The 18,164-nt window shown below is 36.8% G+C and overlaps 1 protein-coding gene across 1 annotated transcript in view; it reads left to right on the top strand.

Moving 5' to 3' along the window:
* LOC122083229 (MLO-like protein 4) overlaps positions 1-18,164 on the top strand; it is a 40,937-nt gene that overhangs the window by 13,866 nt on the left and 8,907 nt on the right. Inside the window, exons 13-15 of the mRNA XM_042650957.1 lie at positions 5,127-5,194; positions 10,570-10,634; positions 10,977-10,984. Of these exons, the coding sequence (XP_042506891.1) occupies positions 5,127-5,194; positions 10,570-10,634; positions 10,977-10,984 (141 nt within the window). The remainder of the gene's footprint in view (positions 1-5,126; positions 5,195-10,569; positions 10,635-10,976; positions 10,985-18,164) is intronic.

Genomic DNA, 18,164 nt, shown 5'->3' with positions numbered 1-18,164 from the left:
TCAAAATCTGTGATATAGCAAGAAGGAACAAGGTGATGAGGCGGCAGACCACTTTTGTCTTCCATCACACATCCCATCCGTGGAGCAGGAGCAGGGTTCTCATTTGGATGGTGATAATCCATTCTTCTTGTATATAATACATTAATTTCTGGATGTTTTTATTCAAATATTGTTGAGCTTGCTTTTGCCTCTACTGTTCTTTTGATTATGAAGTTCTATTAAAGGGCTATAAAAAGGGTCAATAATTTTTTGGTGGAATTAGTAAACTCTTTCTTTGTTTTTTCTCTTAAAAGGGTGGTTTGAATCTTTCTTTCAATCATTTGAAACTGTTACATAGTATAATTCCTCTGCTATTGATATCTCTAGCTGGATGGCTGGGATTTTGACTGATTTATGTTTTAAACATGTGAATCAATTGGTTAGATCTCTTATTATTTCTGACCGTCTGAATGAAAAAACGTTCTTAACCTTCTTATTTCTTCTTTTGGAACTTAACATGAGAATGACTATCTCAATAGATTACTTGCTGAATGTAGTTGAATGAATCAAATTTAACGATTTCTGTCTTAGAAGTTGAGTCTAGTTGCTGACCTGCTGGCTTCTATTGCTGAGTTAATCAATTTTGTGTCTGTTCTTTTAATTTGATTAGTACTTCAACTTCTGTTGTTATATCATGTAGTACAGAGCTGTACTGCATCATCAAGTTGATCATACAATTGGTTCTTAGTGCAGCTTTGCTTTCTACGTCAGTTCAAGAGTTCTATTGAGAAGTCCGATTACATGGCACTACGCTTGGGTTTCATCACTGTGAGTTCTCCATTTACTATGCTAATGAAGTTTCTGAACTAGAATTATTTGATCACATTTTTTATTACTCATTCACTGATTCACCATCCTCATGTTTTAATGACTTGTAGTTCTTTCTCAGATACCATCCCCATACCTCACAACATCTATCTGAAAGAACTTTGAATTTTTTTTTCTTCATATGAGAGCTGGTGAATATACATTACATGGCTTGTAAGAAAATACATGAAGAAAGTATGCTGGAAGCTAAAGGAATACAAGAGAGAAAATTTAATCCCACTTTTACTTCAAAATAAATGGGTAATTGCAATGGTGCAAACAGTATGACTAGAGTTTGCCTACCGGATGTTAATAACTTATAATTGAACAGAAATATGATCTTGGACTTTTGATAAATGCTACATATAAGAGTCTTAAGGTGTCAATCCTCCGTTGTTTATTTGTCTATTGCACTTGGCATTTCACACCACATCAAATGTTTGATTTCATATTATATCAATGAAACTTGTCTTAAGAGTAGTTAATAAACACTTAACGAATTTTTTAGGATCATTTTGAGAACTTTTGACTAGAAGGGTTTCACTATTTCTGTACTTTCTCTTGGTCGTGGAAGGCGTTTTCCTTCCTCTTATTCTGTTGAGATAACATTATGCAAGCATTTCTTATTGTTGCTCCTAAACTTTAAGCACCTCTGTAGTCGACCATTTCATATTGGAATGCTGTTCCCTTGTTTTTATTCTTTTCAATGTATTATGCAATTAATCCTCATGCTACTCTTCCCAGAATCATAAACTGCCACTTTCCTATGATTTTCATAAATATATGGTCCGAAGCATGGAGGATGAGTTTCATGGGATAGTAGGTATCAGGTATGTTTCTGTTTCCCACCAATGATTCTAGACTCATAACTTACTATGTGTGCTTTCTATTATCTTCACTGCTGGCAACATCAAATTCATGAATGACAACCTCTCAGTGGATTGTGCCTGATATCTTAGTTCCTGTGAGTAAAGAGACGGGGAAAGGGTGTATTGATTTCTGGGAAGTTAGAATGTATGCTAGCCCTAGAGGTACTCCAAGGACTACGTGTAATCTTGGAATTTTTTTTTTTCATACTAAGAGCCTACTTGTGACGTTCTCCATTCACTCATGGGAAAAAAATCGTCTGCAATTCCGATCTCGTACAATTCCGTGAAATACCACCTTCAGGGGGTGACATGTGTATTGATACCAATGCAATGGTCCAGATCTGATTTAAATGCCTCTTCACTGATGTAATATATTATTAATTGTACTAGATTTGGACCATTGTATTGGTATCAATACACGTGTCACCCCCTGAAGGTAGTATTGCACGGAATTGTACAAGATCGAAATTGCAGACGATTTCAACCCTTCACTCATGAGGATCAATCCATGAGCCATGTTCAGTTTCTGTATTATCTGCTTTGGAACTTGTTGAGGCCCTATCTCACTCTCTTTGATTCCGTCCCCCCTATAAAGTGTAGTAGAGAAATATTAAAATATATTCTCTTGTTCTAATATCTAGTTAGATTGTCATGAAAGAAAAGGCATGACCTTTGACTGAGCATTTTTATTTTTAAGGTTTCATAAGATGAATGAAATTCTGAATGGCTATGGTAGTTGGATATGAGCAATAAATGGTTTTAAATTAGATTTTCTTTATTTTTGTAGCTGGCCATTGTGGGGTTACGCTATACTGTGCATCTTCGTAAATATTCACGGTAAACTATTCTTCTAACTGAGGAAACTGAGAGGAATACTGTATGCTTTTATTACTCATATAATATGACAGTTAGAAGTCATCTTCCTGTGACAGGGCTTAATATATACTTCTGGCTGTCTTTTATCCCTGTTATTGTAAGCGTCCTTATTCTTTTTTTATTCTTCTGTTTTCTTATACTATTATGAGAGGATTTTTTGTTTGTTTCAATTAATGAAATTTTGGTCATTAATTTTCAAATTCCTTTTGCTTGGTTTCACATGTCAAAGCTGGTAATGTTGGTTGGTACAAAACTCCAGCATGTTGTCTCCATATTAGCTCTTGAAATTTCTGAATCGACGGGCCCTGCTGCCACAGCACAAGTAAAGCCACGTGATGATCTCTTTTGGTTTGGAAAGCCACATATTCTGTTATGGTTGATACAGTTTATCTCCTTTCAGGTGTGTTACAAACCAGAATCAAAGTAATCAAACCAAGGGAAAACAAAGAGAGAGAGACTACCGAACTTGTATGTTGGAGGCAGCCTGCGATAGTGAATTGTGCCCTACTGCAGACTGCTCCACATCTATATATAAGTCCAAATAAGAGGTGTAACTTAGGGGTCAGAAATAACCTTAACCTGCTTATTACAATAAGTAAAGAGAAAATAAAATAAGTAGCGCAGAATACTAAGCCCTATAGGACAGAATTGCCCCTAGAGCTTTAACAAGGTGAAAATATTGCACAAGTGCACTACCCTTTATCTGATTTTGAGTTGGTTTTCTTAAATCTCCGTGTTCATTCTATTTGATTATTCACTCATTTTCATGTTCGTTACCATGCATGCAGAATGCGTTTGAAATGGCAACTTTTATCTGGTCCCTGGTAAGATGACATACTATATGAATCTTTAGTGGTCATAGTTACATGTTTAAATATTGTGCGTTAAAAATTAGAGAGCAAAAGAAATATTGATTCAAGGCATTGATTAATCAAACACCGGCTATGTGGTCATAGGAATTCCATTTAATGGTATGGCTGATATTGGGCCGTTAAACTTTTCTACAATTTTTTTTTTTGGGGGGGGGGGGGGGAGAGGGAGGGGTGGCTACTTTAAATGTGATGGTGTAGGTTGATGAACAAGAAGGGAGAAGAAGATGAATAACCAAGGGATGTATTCAAATTTAAAACAACAGCACTCATCAAAAATATAAAAAAGCTAAAAAACAATGGCAACCCAAGTACTGACCTTCATCCACTGTTATTATTTATAAGAAAAATCCATTACTACCAGAACTTCCCTCTTAACTCCCAGCCATTAGATTCTGACCTCCCATTTACACCCAAAAATAAAAAGAGAGAGAAAGAGACCTATATACTACTATCTAGACCATCTGGAGGTTAGGCTATATGTTTGGTTGATGGGAAAAAAACAATAACATATACTTCACCTCCTCCAGTGCTCTATCCAATCGACATAAAATGTCAAGCACCCAAAACCTATTTCAATCTCACAATAAAGAGGTGATCCACCTTATTTTCATCATCCGGGGTCACCTGACATTAATTAGTGAGATCAAAATATCTACCTACAAAGTTGTCCACCATGAAGACTTTAACAAGTATACAGTGCAAGAAAAAAATCTTACTCTTGGAGGGATGGGAACAACTGAAATTTTTCCGAGTGGAAAATCTGCAGCACTTTCATCAAAGAGTCATCAAAGAACTCAACCAGAAAACATTGCTTATAGGTTTCATGCTGAGTTGCCGAATGTTTTCTACGATATCAATTACTCTTCCTTCAAAGATCAATTAAATAGTGTGACCATTTTAGCCAAATGTCCTCAAAATGGTTAGCCCACCAAAGTTAGCATACAAAAATAAAAAACTTACTGTCCTATGACTGTAAAACATGCCAAGCACATAAAAGTTTGACCTAAATAAATCCCCCGTGGAGTTGCCACTGTGAGGAACATGGGTGAACGGCGAGGTCACCATGTGGTTACAGATATTTGGTAGGTTTTAAACCCCCCACCACCACTCCCCCCACCCCCCAAAAAAAAAAAAAAAAAAAAACTGTAGTAGTGACCAAAAGTTATAAAGCACTGGGAAAAGGTTACAAAGTTCCCCATAGGTGGAAGCTCATTGTTTCAGGGAATTTCATGGTACCAATAGATTCAGTTGGTGGTGAAAATATATGATCAACCTCTTCTTCTTTCTTATGCCTTTTGAAGGCATTCTGATAATTTCTACAATTGCAATTATTAATCCCTACTTTACCATAGGGTGAAAGGAAAATCTATAGAGGAAAACTCTTATGTGAAATTGAACTTGATACTGCTCAAGTTTAATACAACAGCGGAGGAAGTTTTTCTGTTCAACTTCTTCATGCATAATATATTGGCCTTTTGATCCATACCATGTTTTCCCTTTCTGCAACACATTTTATATTCTGAAAAATTCAAGAACTAGTCCAGTCAAAATCTTTTGGCACTTGAGGTCCTTTTGTAAAACTATTTGGAAATTTTGAATTATTTACCCATTATATATATATATATATATATAATTGATTTTAGTTGGCTATTTGTTTGTCTAGTGGGGCTTCAAGCAACGTTCATGTTTCATGAAGAACCATATTATGATTGTCATCCGCCTAACTTCTGGGTATGTTTCTAGCCATAAATATTGCTTTCTTTGTGTATGTAATATTTTTCTTACATGATTTTGTAAAAAATTAAATTTTTTACATGATAATTACATCAATAATGCTTAAGTTTCTTTAGAAAATATGTGTACTTGCAGCTTGAAGCTCTCAGATAAATTACTGAAACATGCATTTATTCAACGGTTGTACTAATCTGCATGATCCTGCATTGTGACTTATTTATGCTTTGTATAAATTGGAACACCAGTGAAAGTTTTTGTAATCTTTGAGTTTATTTAATTTTTTAATCATTGTTTGGTTTCCAATTATATTTGTATTACATCAAGGATCAGTTTTAACCCTGTATTTGTATGCAGTAATCATAGATAAACCAATTTTAACTAGAGACATTCAAAATCAAGTCCCTTGGTGTATGCTTTTGCTGATGATGTAGTATTGGTATATGAAACAAATATAAGGACAAACGCCAAGTTGGAATTATGGATATCTCCTTTTGAATCAAGAGGTTTTAAGATATGTAGAACAAGAGCCAGAGCAATGTGGCAAATAACTCTAGCTACAATAGGATTGAAATTGGGGGTAGTGAATTAACGGTAGGGAGATACCGCCAAGTGATAATTTTAGGTATCTATGTTTAATCATAGAAAAGTAGAAATAGAGGATGATGTTACACAACGAATTAGAGTGTGGTGGATGAAGTGAAGGGGGTGCTTTTGGAGTGTTTTGTGATCGGTGTATTTCTTTACAACTCAATGAGAAGTTTTATAAGACAGTTATAGAACCAAGAATGATGCATGAAGCTGAATGTGGGCAGTAAAGAAACAACATATAAGCAAATATTGTGTAGTTGAAATGAGGATGTTGAGATGGATAAGTGATAAATTTATAAAAAATATAAAAATAAAGAATGAACAATTTAGAGCTAATCTAGGAGTAGCTTTGATACATTTAAGCTGAGAGAAAGTAGTTTGAGGTAGTATGCACATGTGCAATGGAGGTATTTGCATGCTCGAGTAATGATGGGTGAGATGTTCAGATTGGAGTAGCTAAAAGGGTAAGGGTAGACCTAGAATGACTATAGAAGAGGTGGTGAGGAAAAAAATGATACCTTAGGACTAGTAACTAGTCTGGCTTTGAATAGAGTTGATTGGAGAAAATAGATCTCTGTAGCCAAACCCATTTAGTTGGGATAAGGCTGAGGTGATATGAGTTAATTTCCCCTTTATGAAAGCTTACTTCGCATTGATGCCCAATAAATCCTAAGCTTAGTACCTGTTTGATTCAAACCTATCTAGAAGATCAAGAAAGAGATTTACTCCTTGTAATGATTGTCTCCTTTGAAAAAGAACAAAGTCTTAAGGGTGGACGGTTAGGACATCAACCATAGCCTTCGCTTTCCAATTTCCCCCCTCTGGCTTCCACTACTTCTTTGAAATCTCTTAAATGAGTTATAATAATCAATTCAAAGGGTCAAGTTGTAAAATTAATAAAAAACCATAACCTAATTTGGAAGGTGAAGAAAGAATTTGGGACAACACAAACCGGAAGGAGGACTATCTTTGCAGGATAGAAGTTAAAATTTTTACCTCTCGCCAGTTCAAGAAAATATCGGACTGCATCATAGTTGTTTCCTGATCTTCGTTCTTGTTGCTTTATGATATTGTAGTGCAAGTCATAATGCTCAAATCAATCAAGTAATTGAGTAGCATCTTTTGGGTAGAGTCATATATATATTTTTGATAAGCGTATTATATTAGGAAAGAAAGGGAAGAATATACAGAAAAGGTAGCCACTAACCCTACCACTTAGACATGCCTAAGAGGATGAGGGCCTCAAACGAGCAAGGACGAACCCCTTGCACCAGCCAACATTTACCATTATGGGGCCCTCCACTATCTCAAGCAAGTGTCATATTAAGCAGGGGTCATCCTCTATGTACAACAACAACAACAACAACAACAGCAACGAAGCCTTATCCCAACTTAATGGGGTTGGCAGTCGGCTACATGGATCCAAGCAAGGACACAAGTGACAAGAACAAATCACAAAAATCGTAATGAAGTAGACACAGCTAGATTGGGTCTACTACCTAGATCCTAGACTTCCAATCCGCTCTGTTCAATGCCATACTTGGAGCAAGGCCTAATTTGTGCATGTCTTTCCTCACCACTTCTCATATGGTCATTTTTGGTCTGCCCCTAGCTCTTTTACATCTTTCTATTTGGATCATATCACTCCTCCTCAATGGTCATCCTCTATGTAGGGAATATTGATTTCTTTCCTCCAAAGTCAACTATTATTTTCTATAAGTTCATGGAAGTTCCATTCGGAGTTAATCTCTCGAGAGTTAGGTATAATTGTATCTGTACTAAACACAGAAACCAAGTCCTTGGCATGACTGTTGGAAGAAATTTAGGCATGTGATTCATAACTTCCATTTGGATTGAGATTTATACCTTCGAGTTTCAGAACCCTTCAAGTTGCCCCCTTAATCTTCAGCATTTTGCTTGGATACTGAAAAATCTTAAGTTGCATGAAAACATTTTAGTAGTCAAAGTGTGGAATACTAGGTAGTTACTCTCTAGAGATCCAAAGGTCTATGATATTTTGTACATTTTTTCTTGGCTCTCCACACCCATAGGTTTATGATATCAGTATGTTATTAAGGCATGTTTGTTGCTAAATATGGTTATTTTAGTTGGTCTTCTTATTGAAGCACAATAAACGAGAACATCTAAAGAATATGAAAAAAAAAATTAGAAAGGACTAATATGCGTCCAACTAATAAAAAATGTTACAATTGAAAGACCTAAAAAACTTTTAGAGGTCCTATTTCACTTTTGTTTTTATGGTATTCTTTTGCACCATCTGTAGTTGTACTAGTCATACTCTTGAAGTTTATAAGCATGTTGTGTAATATTTGGAAACTTTTATCTCGCTAGCTCATTAGTCATCATGGAACCAATAGGTTCCCTACCCCTGGTCGTCGAAGACAAAAAATCCAAAAAGCGAATATAACATTCTTGGCAAGACCTTATGATAAATTAACAAGCTTGGAAAGGAAAGCTCTTATCTTTTGCTGGCCGCCTAGAGCTCGTTAGATCTATTCTTTGAGCTTCTACATTTACTGGTCAGGTATCTATGGTTGGCCGAAGTCCATCATCTCTAAGCTTGAATCCATCTTTGTCTCTTTCCTTTGGAAAGGAAGTGATTGCTCCAGATTTCTTCGCCTTATCAGCTAGGTTGTTGTTTGCCTTCCTAAAGCGGAAGGGGGATTAGGCTTGAGATGAATCAAGGATGTTAACCTGGCTGGGATCATCAAAATGGTCTGGAATCTTGTCACTAAGAAGGGAAGTATATGGGTTGAATGGGTCTACTCCAATCTTCTTCGGTCAGATTCTTATTGGACAGTGAATCCCCCCTCAGATGCCTTATGGGCGTGGCACAAAATCATCTCAATTCGGCCTCTGTAGCCATTTCGTCTCAGATCAGCGATGGACCAATACCTATCTTTGGCTGGATCCTTGGCACCCAAAGGCATTTTATACTATGCAACAAGTGCTAGAAGCATCTATAGTTCCAGCCTATCCAAGTATGCCCTTGTTGTCGACATCTTATCCTCTAGCAATTGGTCCCCCCCGACCCAATTCTTTCCCCAGCTTGCAGATATTTGGGCTTCTTTGCTGGTCCTTCTAGATTCCGGGCAGCAAAGGAAAGACTCTATCCTATAGACTTTGGCCTCTTCAAAACTCTTCTCTTCCAATGCTGCTTGGGAGTTTATTAGAAATCACGGGCCCCCCTCCCCTTGGCACAAGCTCATCTGGTTTAAGTATCACATTCCCCGTTAGAGCTGCACAGCTTGGAGAGCATTCACAAATTCTTTACCTACCCAGTCCTTCCTCATCCAGAGAGGCATTCCAGCTGACCCCATGTGCAGTCTCTATGGTAATGATCTAGAAAATATTGAGCACCTCTTCTTTGCTTGCACTGTCTCCTCCTTTATCTGGAAAGGAATTCTTTATTCTTGCCAAATGCTGGCCAGCCAAGAGGAGAATTCTCCCTTTATATTGGGAGAGGATTTGGATGGATATGACATTTCAGGGAAAGTCTGTTTATGATATTGTGGGAAAGCTCGCCTTCTGTGCAACCATTAAGCAGACTTGGATGGAAATAAACCATAGGAAATGGACCTCCAACTCCCATCCTCTTGAAAAGATTTGGAGCTCTGTCTCCTTTGACGTCAAAGCGAAGATTGCTAGGGTCTCTTCTACTTGTAATTTCTCCCCTTGAAATTGTCATATTGTAAATTCCTGGGAGCTCCCTAGCTCTATCATTAGCAACAACCCTCCTCTTTGAGTCTGGGTTTTTGCTTTTCCTCTCCCCTCCCCTTCTTTGGGCCTGTAATTTGTCTTTCTTCTTGGTAATGAATTATTTATTCACAAAAAAAAAAAAAAAAAAAAAAAGCATTTAGGGATGTATACGGATTGAATTAGAGTCGAATATAACACTATTTGTACCCGCATCCGATCAGATTTTGAATGGATTTGAATAGTTTCTGGAAACTGATTTTTCAAATATGAATTCCTCTAAATGGATACGAACACGAAGTACGAATTTTCGACTATACATTTACATTCCTAGTAGAGACTGTAGAGTGGAGTCGTGCATTTGGAGAGAGTGGCGCTGTGATCTCCCTATCTCCGATGAGTGGGGAAGAACAAGAGAAGAATAAATTCGAGAAGGTGAAAAGCTGAATAAGTGTCAAATCTGAAATTACATACATGTACTCATGAATCTTTTTTTTTTTTTTTAATTCAATTTCTTGTTTAATTACTTATAATATACAGTAATTGATAAGAGTAGTTTAATATTATATAATATGGCTTATAAAACCATTATTTAATCATATTTTTATAGTAGGACACTAGGACCTAAACAAATTGGATAATCCGGTCTGAAATTGAAATTTCTATATTCACATCTGATTAGCTTTTGAATAGATTCGGATAATTTATGGAAACTGATTTTCCAAATACGGATTCCCCTAAATGAAAATGAACAAGTTTGAATACGAAATTTCGACTATCCATTTAGTTATTTACTTCCCTACATACATTTGTCCTCTGTTTTGCGTAGCATGCTTTGTTGCTTAGATCTAAAAGGAAATGAGTACGTAATCTTCGTTAATGCTGAAACATTTTTCAGTTTAGGACTGACGATTTTTTTTATTTTTTTTTTGCAAAAATATGAAGAACAATAATAGTTTGTGAAAACTAAAATGTCCACTGTCTAAATTTATCTCTTGAGTTTATCAATGTTCTCATAATACCTGCAAGGACGTAACTGTCATTTTTTTTTTTGTTTTGGGATGCAGGCTACTTGTTCAGTTTTGGTGTAGCTCTTGTACAGTGCCTCTCAATGTAATTGTCACTCAGGTTTGTTTACATTATGATTCCTACTTTGATGTTATTTTCTGATTGTCGGTTTAGAACTGTAGTCCATAGAGATTAAAAATGGAAAAGGCAGTGTGTGTGATATCTTCATACTTGGGGCAGTTCATAAAGGAGATATTACATATTGGTCAGATCTCTTAATTTACTGAGCTTGATTATTTTTTTCCCTGAATGTACTTCCACATGTTATTAGCATTATGAATAAAGAAATATGTTAGAAACCTTATATAATGTTAATATTTTATCTTTTATTTTAGCTTCTAACAAAATGGATGTGTTTGTGCGTCCAAAAGACTTTATTGTCCCATCAGTTTACTCTGAATTTGAGCATCACGGGTGTCAGTTTATTAAGAAGCATATGGAACATCAATGTGCTAGGTCGTTGACAGGAATTGGTTTCCAGACCATAGCATACAAAGGTGTCATTCAGGTCCAACAATGAAATATCAAAGCTGCATTGAGACATTGGAGTTGAGACTAGTGAAATTTAGGATAGCCAATAGATAGGATGAAGTAGATATTGGTTGGCATCGTAGAGTTCCATGATGATGATGCTATTTGCATCTATCTTTACAATCCATATTCTGACTGAACAGTTGGAGATTTTAATTCTCATAATGGAAGAGAAATGGGGTGAGAAGAGAGGCTTGAAACTTTCATGTTGCAATTAAGTTATATACAGTTGTGGTTTTTGGGGAAAATATGACTTGTGTCAGTTAACACCAGCCCTCCTTTATTCATCGTAGAACACAGATATGAGTGCAAGTACCATTTTGCCCCTATGTAGAATACTACCCTTACACCCATAGTACAACACTCGCCCTCAAGTTGGTGCATGGATATAACATATGCCCAAATTGCAAAAAATAGGATGAAAAACCTTACCACTAAGAACCTTTGTAAGGACATCTGCTAGCTTCTCTTTATACCTTACAAAAGGAATGCATACAAGACCTTTGCCCCATCTTCTCCTTGATAAAATGCTTGTCAATCTCCACATGCTTTGTTCGATTATGCTGAACTAGGTTATGTACATGCTAATAGCTTATTTCTTATCACAGTACAACATCATAGGCAATTGAATATGCACACCCAAATCCTAAAGTAACCCATGGAGCCAAAGTTACTCGTAAATACCATGTGCTATGGCTCTAAACTCGGCCTTTGTGCTAGATCTAGCCATCATATCTTGCTTCTTCCTACGCCATGTGACAAGATTGCCCCAATAAAAGTGCAATAGCTTGACGTGGGACTGTCGGCCATCTGGGGAACCATCCCAGTCTGCATCAATATGTGCCTGAACATGTATATGATGGCAAAGTGAGAACAAAATGGCCTTACCTGGAGCCAAGGTTCATAATTTCGTTTCATTTCGGTGTTTCAGTGGGTTCAGAAACATCAACTCGGCCGAGTTGGTGTATTTTTTTTTTTTTGGTTGACCGTTTCGGTGGTCAAACAACCATATTTTAACCTGAAACTTGGTAGATAGCTTATTTTAAGGTTAATAAACATGTTTAGAACATAAAAATGCAAAAATATTAGAACATGACATTGTTTTAGAGTTGCACCTTTGTTTGGTAGCAACCGTCGAACTGTTCTGGAGATTTTACCTGCTTCATTGCTAGAACAAGAAATAATATGATAGTAAAAAAAATAAATAATGCATCTAAGTCATTAATTAACTAATATTTAGAGTATTAGAGTAATACACTTTACAACTCCCTAATTCACAACTCCCAACTAAAGTCATCCACTGAGCATATTAGTTACACGACAGTACAATAGTAATCATAATGACTATCTACTATCTACTGGAAAGAACTATGACGGCCTGGATGGATTCCACGCCCAGTACGATGAAGTCGACATGCATTTTCCTCTGATTGCACCACGAATGCATGCCACGTCATAGTTTGAGAGAAGAATCGAACTAGTCCTCCACATCTGCCAAAAAGACTGAGTCATTTACATACTGAAGGTAACCTATCCGAGGGTACGTATCACCACCATAGTATGAAGAAGAAAAACCCGCCATTGAGCTACTATCAACTGATGGTTCCAGCAACATGTATGGGTTGGCTGGGTATGAGAATAAATTGTCCACAAAGTCACTACCTTGTGACTGGGTTTGGGAGCCATAGTCAGTACTACTACTAGGAATGGATGAACTAGATGTATGCCCCATCCCAGTGAATTGACCATAAGGTCCATGATACTCTGACCAGGTGCTCTCTTCAGTAAATGATAGGGCACACCATTGCCCACTCCCTCTACTCTCAATGTGAGGATGACTATCCCCTCCACTCAAACTCATTCTGCCAATAGAAGTAGATAGACTATCAATGTCCAAAACACTTTAATATTAATTTCTTATTTTTTTAATCAAAACAGAATATTTTTCCCTATTTTTAAAATTATTTTTCAATTATTAATCTGTTTTTCATATTTTTAGAAAATTAAAATAAATAATTACTGGATGAAAAAAAATTTCACTCCAATGGAGTCATAGAACAATCATTGGTGACTAACATATATATAGTTGACATGCATCAAAGCAATATTTATCATAAAAATTAATAATTTATGTTAATGGAAAATAAATTTTTAAACAAAAAAAAATATTTATGTACCAAAAAAATTTTTGACTCTGTAAGGTTATAGATTGGCCTCTAGTGTCTAACATATAAAAAATCTATAAGCACCCAATATGTATTTATGTACTATTTAAAAAAAAAGATTTTCGAGAAAGAACTTTACCTTTCCTAAGCTTTGAATGTGTAAATCTTCTTGGAGAGATTTGGAAGTCAAAATGTGTGATGATGTGGCTAATTAGAGGCTAGTACGAGTGATTTGTGTAAAAAATTGCAGCTTTCACCTAGATTTCACCGAAATGGTCGAGACAGGCGAGACAGTCAAAATTTCAGTATCTCGTCGAGGCGATACCGAAATCTAGGCCAAGATACCGAAATTTCGCCGAGATACTGAAATTTGGCCGAGTTGGTGTACAAATAGTATTTCGTAGCATGTTTCGTTTCGACAAAAAAAGAGGCCAAAATTACCAAAATTTCGACGAGATTTCGAACCATGCCTGGAGCTGACTTCAAGTAGCGGAGAATGCGGAAACTGCTTCCATATGAGAAGAATAGGGATCTTTCATGCATTGACTCACCAAACTAACAAAATGGGCAATATCTAGTCTAGCATGGGAGAAATAGATAAGTCGCCCAACTAGTCTCTAGTATTGACCCTTATCAATTGATTCGCCATTCTTACTTTTTAGATTAGCATTGACCTCAAGAGGAGTATCAATTAGCTTGCACCTTGACTTTTCAGTCTCAGAGAAAAGGTTTAGAATGTACTTTTGATGGGGGAGAAATACACCTCTAGTAAATCGGGCCAACGTAATACCAAAGAAGAATCTCAACTTACCTAGATCTTTAATCTTGAACACCTTACCCAAATAAGTCTTCAAGTTAGCATTTCAGCTAGATCACTCCCAATTATCAACATATACAATGAGAATATTAACCTGATCACCAACTCTTTTGATAAGTAGAGTGTGATCAGCATTACTTTGTTTATATCCCACTGAAATCATAGCCCTGTGAAAGCGACCAAAGCATGTTGGGAGTGCTTCAGCCCATACAATACCCACTTCAGTTTGCAAACCTTTCCTTGAATCTCCTTGCTAGGATAACTTGGAGGGATGTCTATGTGCACTTCTTCCTTAACTCAGGATGGAGGAAGGCATTCTTGACATTGAGTTGCGGTAGGTCCCATCCTGAGTTAATTGCACAGGAAATGATGACTTGAATGGTGTTCATCTTAGCAATCGGGGCAAAGGTTTCTTGGTAGTCAATTCTATAGGTGATAGGTATGAGTAAAACCTCTGGCCACTAATCTAGCTTTGTACCTATCTATAGTTCTATCCACCTTTTGCTTGAACTGTGAACACCCATTTGCAACCTACTGGCTTCTTGTGTGGTGGAAGAGATACCAAGTCCAATGTGCCATTCTTCCCAAGTGCCCTCATTTCTTCATCCAGTGCATCTTTCCGTTGTGGTTCTGCAAAAGCCTCCTTTTAGTTATGAGGAGTAGAAACAAAGGCAAGGAAGATAAGAAGGCACGATTGGAAGGAGATAGGGAGTTATAAAACACAACATTAGAAATAGGATGTTGAGTGTAGGTCCTACTTCCTTTACGGACAACAATAAGAAGACCAAGAGACAAATTAGACAGGAAGAAATTACCTGATTGGATGTTAGACTTTGGATCGGAGGATGATTGGACAAGTACAGTGGTAGTGGTTTCTTTTTTCTTTCGACGAGAGTACACTTGTAATGGCTTTTCTAAGAAAATTTCGGCAATATCTGACATCACCCCTTCTCAGACACAACCTCCTCTTCTTCCTAAAACAGTTTACTATCATCAAGTGAGGCACTAGTGCTTGAAGAGGTGCCAACGTAGGATAAAAAGGTAACTTTATAGAGAGGGACTCAGATGTAACCGGAAAAGAGGCAACAACAACAATGAAAGATGAGGGTTCCAACCTAGTCATCAGATGGCGTAGAAGAGAGATCTCATCCTTTGAAAAAGAAGCACATGTGGGTATAGTTGTCATGGTGTTAAGGCAACCTAAGGCGTTGGAGGGATGTCTAAACACTTAGGCAAGAAGGCCCCCGCTTTAAGGCGAACAAGGTGGCCAAGTTTTATTTTTTATTTTCCCTATTTTCTAGCATTATTTAGTAAACTACATATACCTTGTATCATAAAAAATCAACATTAAGCCACATTAAGTCATTAAAAATCAACATTTAGCCATATCAAATCATAAAAAATCAACATTAAGTCATAACAAATCAACATTTAGAGATATGTTCTTATTCTATAATAAGTTTGACTGGTCAAATGGTTTTATTTTTACATAAGACTTTTTGTATTAGGTATAACATAAAACCAATTTTCCAACAAGTATAAGATTACTTAAATTTGAGTTGTAATGACAAAGTTATGATCCGGTCAAACTTATTTTAAAGTGTGCGAATACTATTAAAATCACCTAAATGAAAATAATTTTATAGACATCAAAACAAAAGATTATTTTAGCAATGTTTTAACATGATAGGATTTAAAATTTTCATAATTGAGAAAAATCCTAGCATTTAAAATTTGAAAATTGCTCCTATAGCCAAAATCTAGTTTTTGTTCTTAGACTAGGGGATTGACTTTTTATCCTCTTGGAATTTGATTTAAACTATTTTTATTGGATTCAAAGAGGGGGTATTTTATCTTAAGTATTACTTAAATGATATTTGGCATAGATAAGTGCCAAAAGAACAAGGCGACATGTAGTGCAATAAGGCAATTGTCACCTAGGCCCTGGGAAAACCACCTCGATGCCAAGTCGTTTCCTTGGCGACCCCTTGAAAACTATGCTAGTGGGGTTAGTAGCAGCAACAAAATATCTGAGGTCTCAAACTAATTTTCTTGGGACTGATATGAGCGCCCATGACCTTAGCCACAATCACGAGGTTGTCTGGCTGCCCATTAAGTTTCCAGCAAGGCTCCATAGTGTGCCTCTGGTTACCGCAATAATAAAATTTGACTGGTGCCTTCTCACTAGTAGAACGATCACTGGGTTTGGTAGTGCTACCATGAGGCTGAGATCTAGTATCTTGACTGGATATAAAGCAAAACATTTCTGGAGGCGAGAGGCTTGGTTTTTATGGGAGGGGCGATGGAGAGGAGAGGTGAGAGAAAAAGGAGGCGATGGAGGGTTAGGGTTTTAGGGAGATCCAAATTTGGATTTGTGCTCTGATAATATGTGGTTTTGGGGGAAAATACGACTTATGTCAATTAACACCAACCCTCCTTTATTTATAATAGAAGAGATATGAGTGCAAGTACCATTCTACCCCTATGGACAATACTACCTTTATATGCATATTACGACATCAATAAAAGATGGTTTGTGAGACTAGTACAATAGAGGAATAATCTTAATTAGTTAAAACACTCACTGATGCAATAGTAAGTAAATGCTTCACTTGTAATGCATTTGAACTTGGACAACAACTTTTACTACAACACGCTCCAAATGAATGTGAAAGTGATGGTGGGGCTAAGTTGTGCAACAGTCAGTATCCATAAGAAAAGGGTTCTTGTGAATCAATTCCCAAGATGAAAAAAATCAACCAAGTAAAAAAAATTGAGTTCTCAATCTCCCATTTTTTATATGTGGGATCACTAGCAAGAGGAGTTTTAATGGTACCAGTGTTGTATTCTAACTTCTCCCGACTCCGCAAGGACAACTTCACTGAATGTGACCAGTCCAAGCAGTCAGTACTGTCTAACTTCACAATAGAAATTTGAGTGTTGGGATTGTCAAATGCAACCAAACTAGGGTTGGTACCACTCGAAGCACCAGCCGAATCTTCTATAGGTTCACTGACCTTTGACATGATGTAAGAACACACTTAAAAGGTCAGTTAAATAACCAAACCCAATGGGGAGTACACTCTACCCAAAAACTTCTTAATACTCAAACCAATAAAGTAGACCATAAAAACTTGAAGAAAATTAACTCACATACAACTTCATCCCATGACAACATATGAGTCTCAAATGCTGTAACTCACCATCCAACAACAACCAATCTCAAAACACAAATCATTTTGTGCAAAAAATATGGCAAAATGGAAATCTGATGGTACTTGATAGCTTGGAGGAGAATGAGTTGTGCTCCACCAACTCACCTCTTCAGTAACCAAGGGCATAGGGGGTTGAAAAGCCAAACGTTGGGCAACCAACCAGCCCAGCGTCATTCACTTATGTTGCTCAATGAAGGAGAAACCAGAAAAACAAGGGAAGGTTGGAGCTTGGAGGTAGCCGTTAAGGACCTTCTTGCTTCTTTAAATGGTCTTCACAACCTTCGAACTCCTTCCATCAGGCCTTTTAAATGATGAAAGAACTTCAATAGGTCTTCTAAGAGTGTTTGTTTACATGATATAGCCTCTATTAGAACCTTCTACTTTTCTAGGGTTCAAAAGAGAGGTACAAAAGATGTGAAATCTTGGTTGACTCTCAAACCTAGCTCTGATACCAAGTTGGAAGCACTGCAAGGATTTATTCAACAAAAGAGATGAGAAGGTAAGAGGTAAGAAGAGAAGAAGAGAAGATGAGAGGAAGAAGAGAAGAAGAGAAGATGAGAGGAAGAAGAGGGAAGAGAAGAAGAGAGGAGGAAGAGTGTAACCGAATGTGGGAGATAAAAGATTCCTCTCCCCTATTTGATTTACTAACATGACGTAGGAATTATAAGCACCTCCATAGGGAGGTAAAAGTTAAAAATACAGTGTAAGACACCAATAGACTAAACTAGTGCCCAAAGTACCCTAATTAATAAACTCAAACAAACACACACACACATAGCACTTAGAATGTATCTAAATTGCTGGGGACGTCCTCTATTTGTAAAAGAGAAATGCCCCTTGGAAGCATCTGTCCAAGGAGGCCCAAA

This window comes from Macadamia integrifolia, chromosome 7, assembly GCF_013358625.1.
Source record: "Macadamia integrifolia cultivar HAES 741 chromosome 7, SCU_Mint_v3, whole genome shotgun sequence".
Classification (NCBI taxonomy): Eukaryota; Viridiplantae; Streptophyta; class Magnoliopsida; order Proteales; family Proteaceae; genus Macadamia; species Macadamia integrifolia.
The sequence above is the reverse complement of the archived record's forward strand: the minus strand, read 5'-3'. Positions and strand labels throughout refer to the sequence as shown.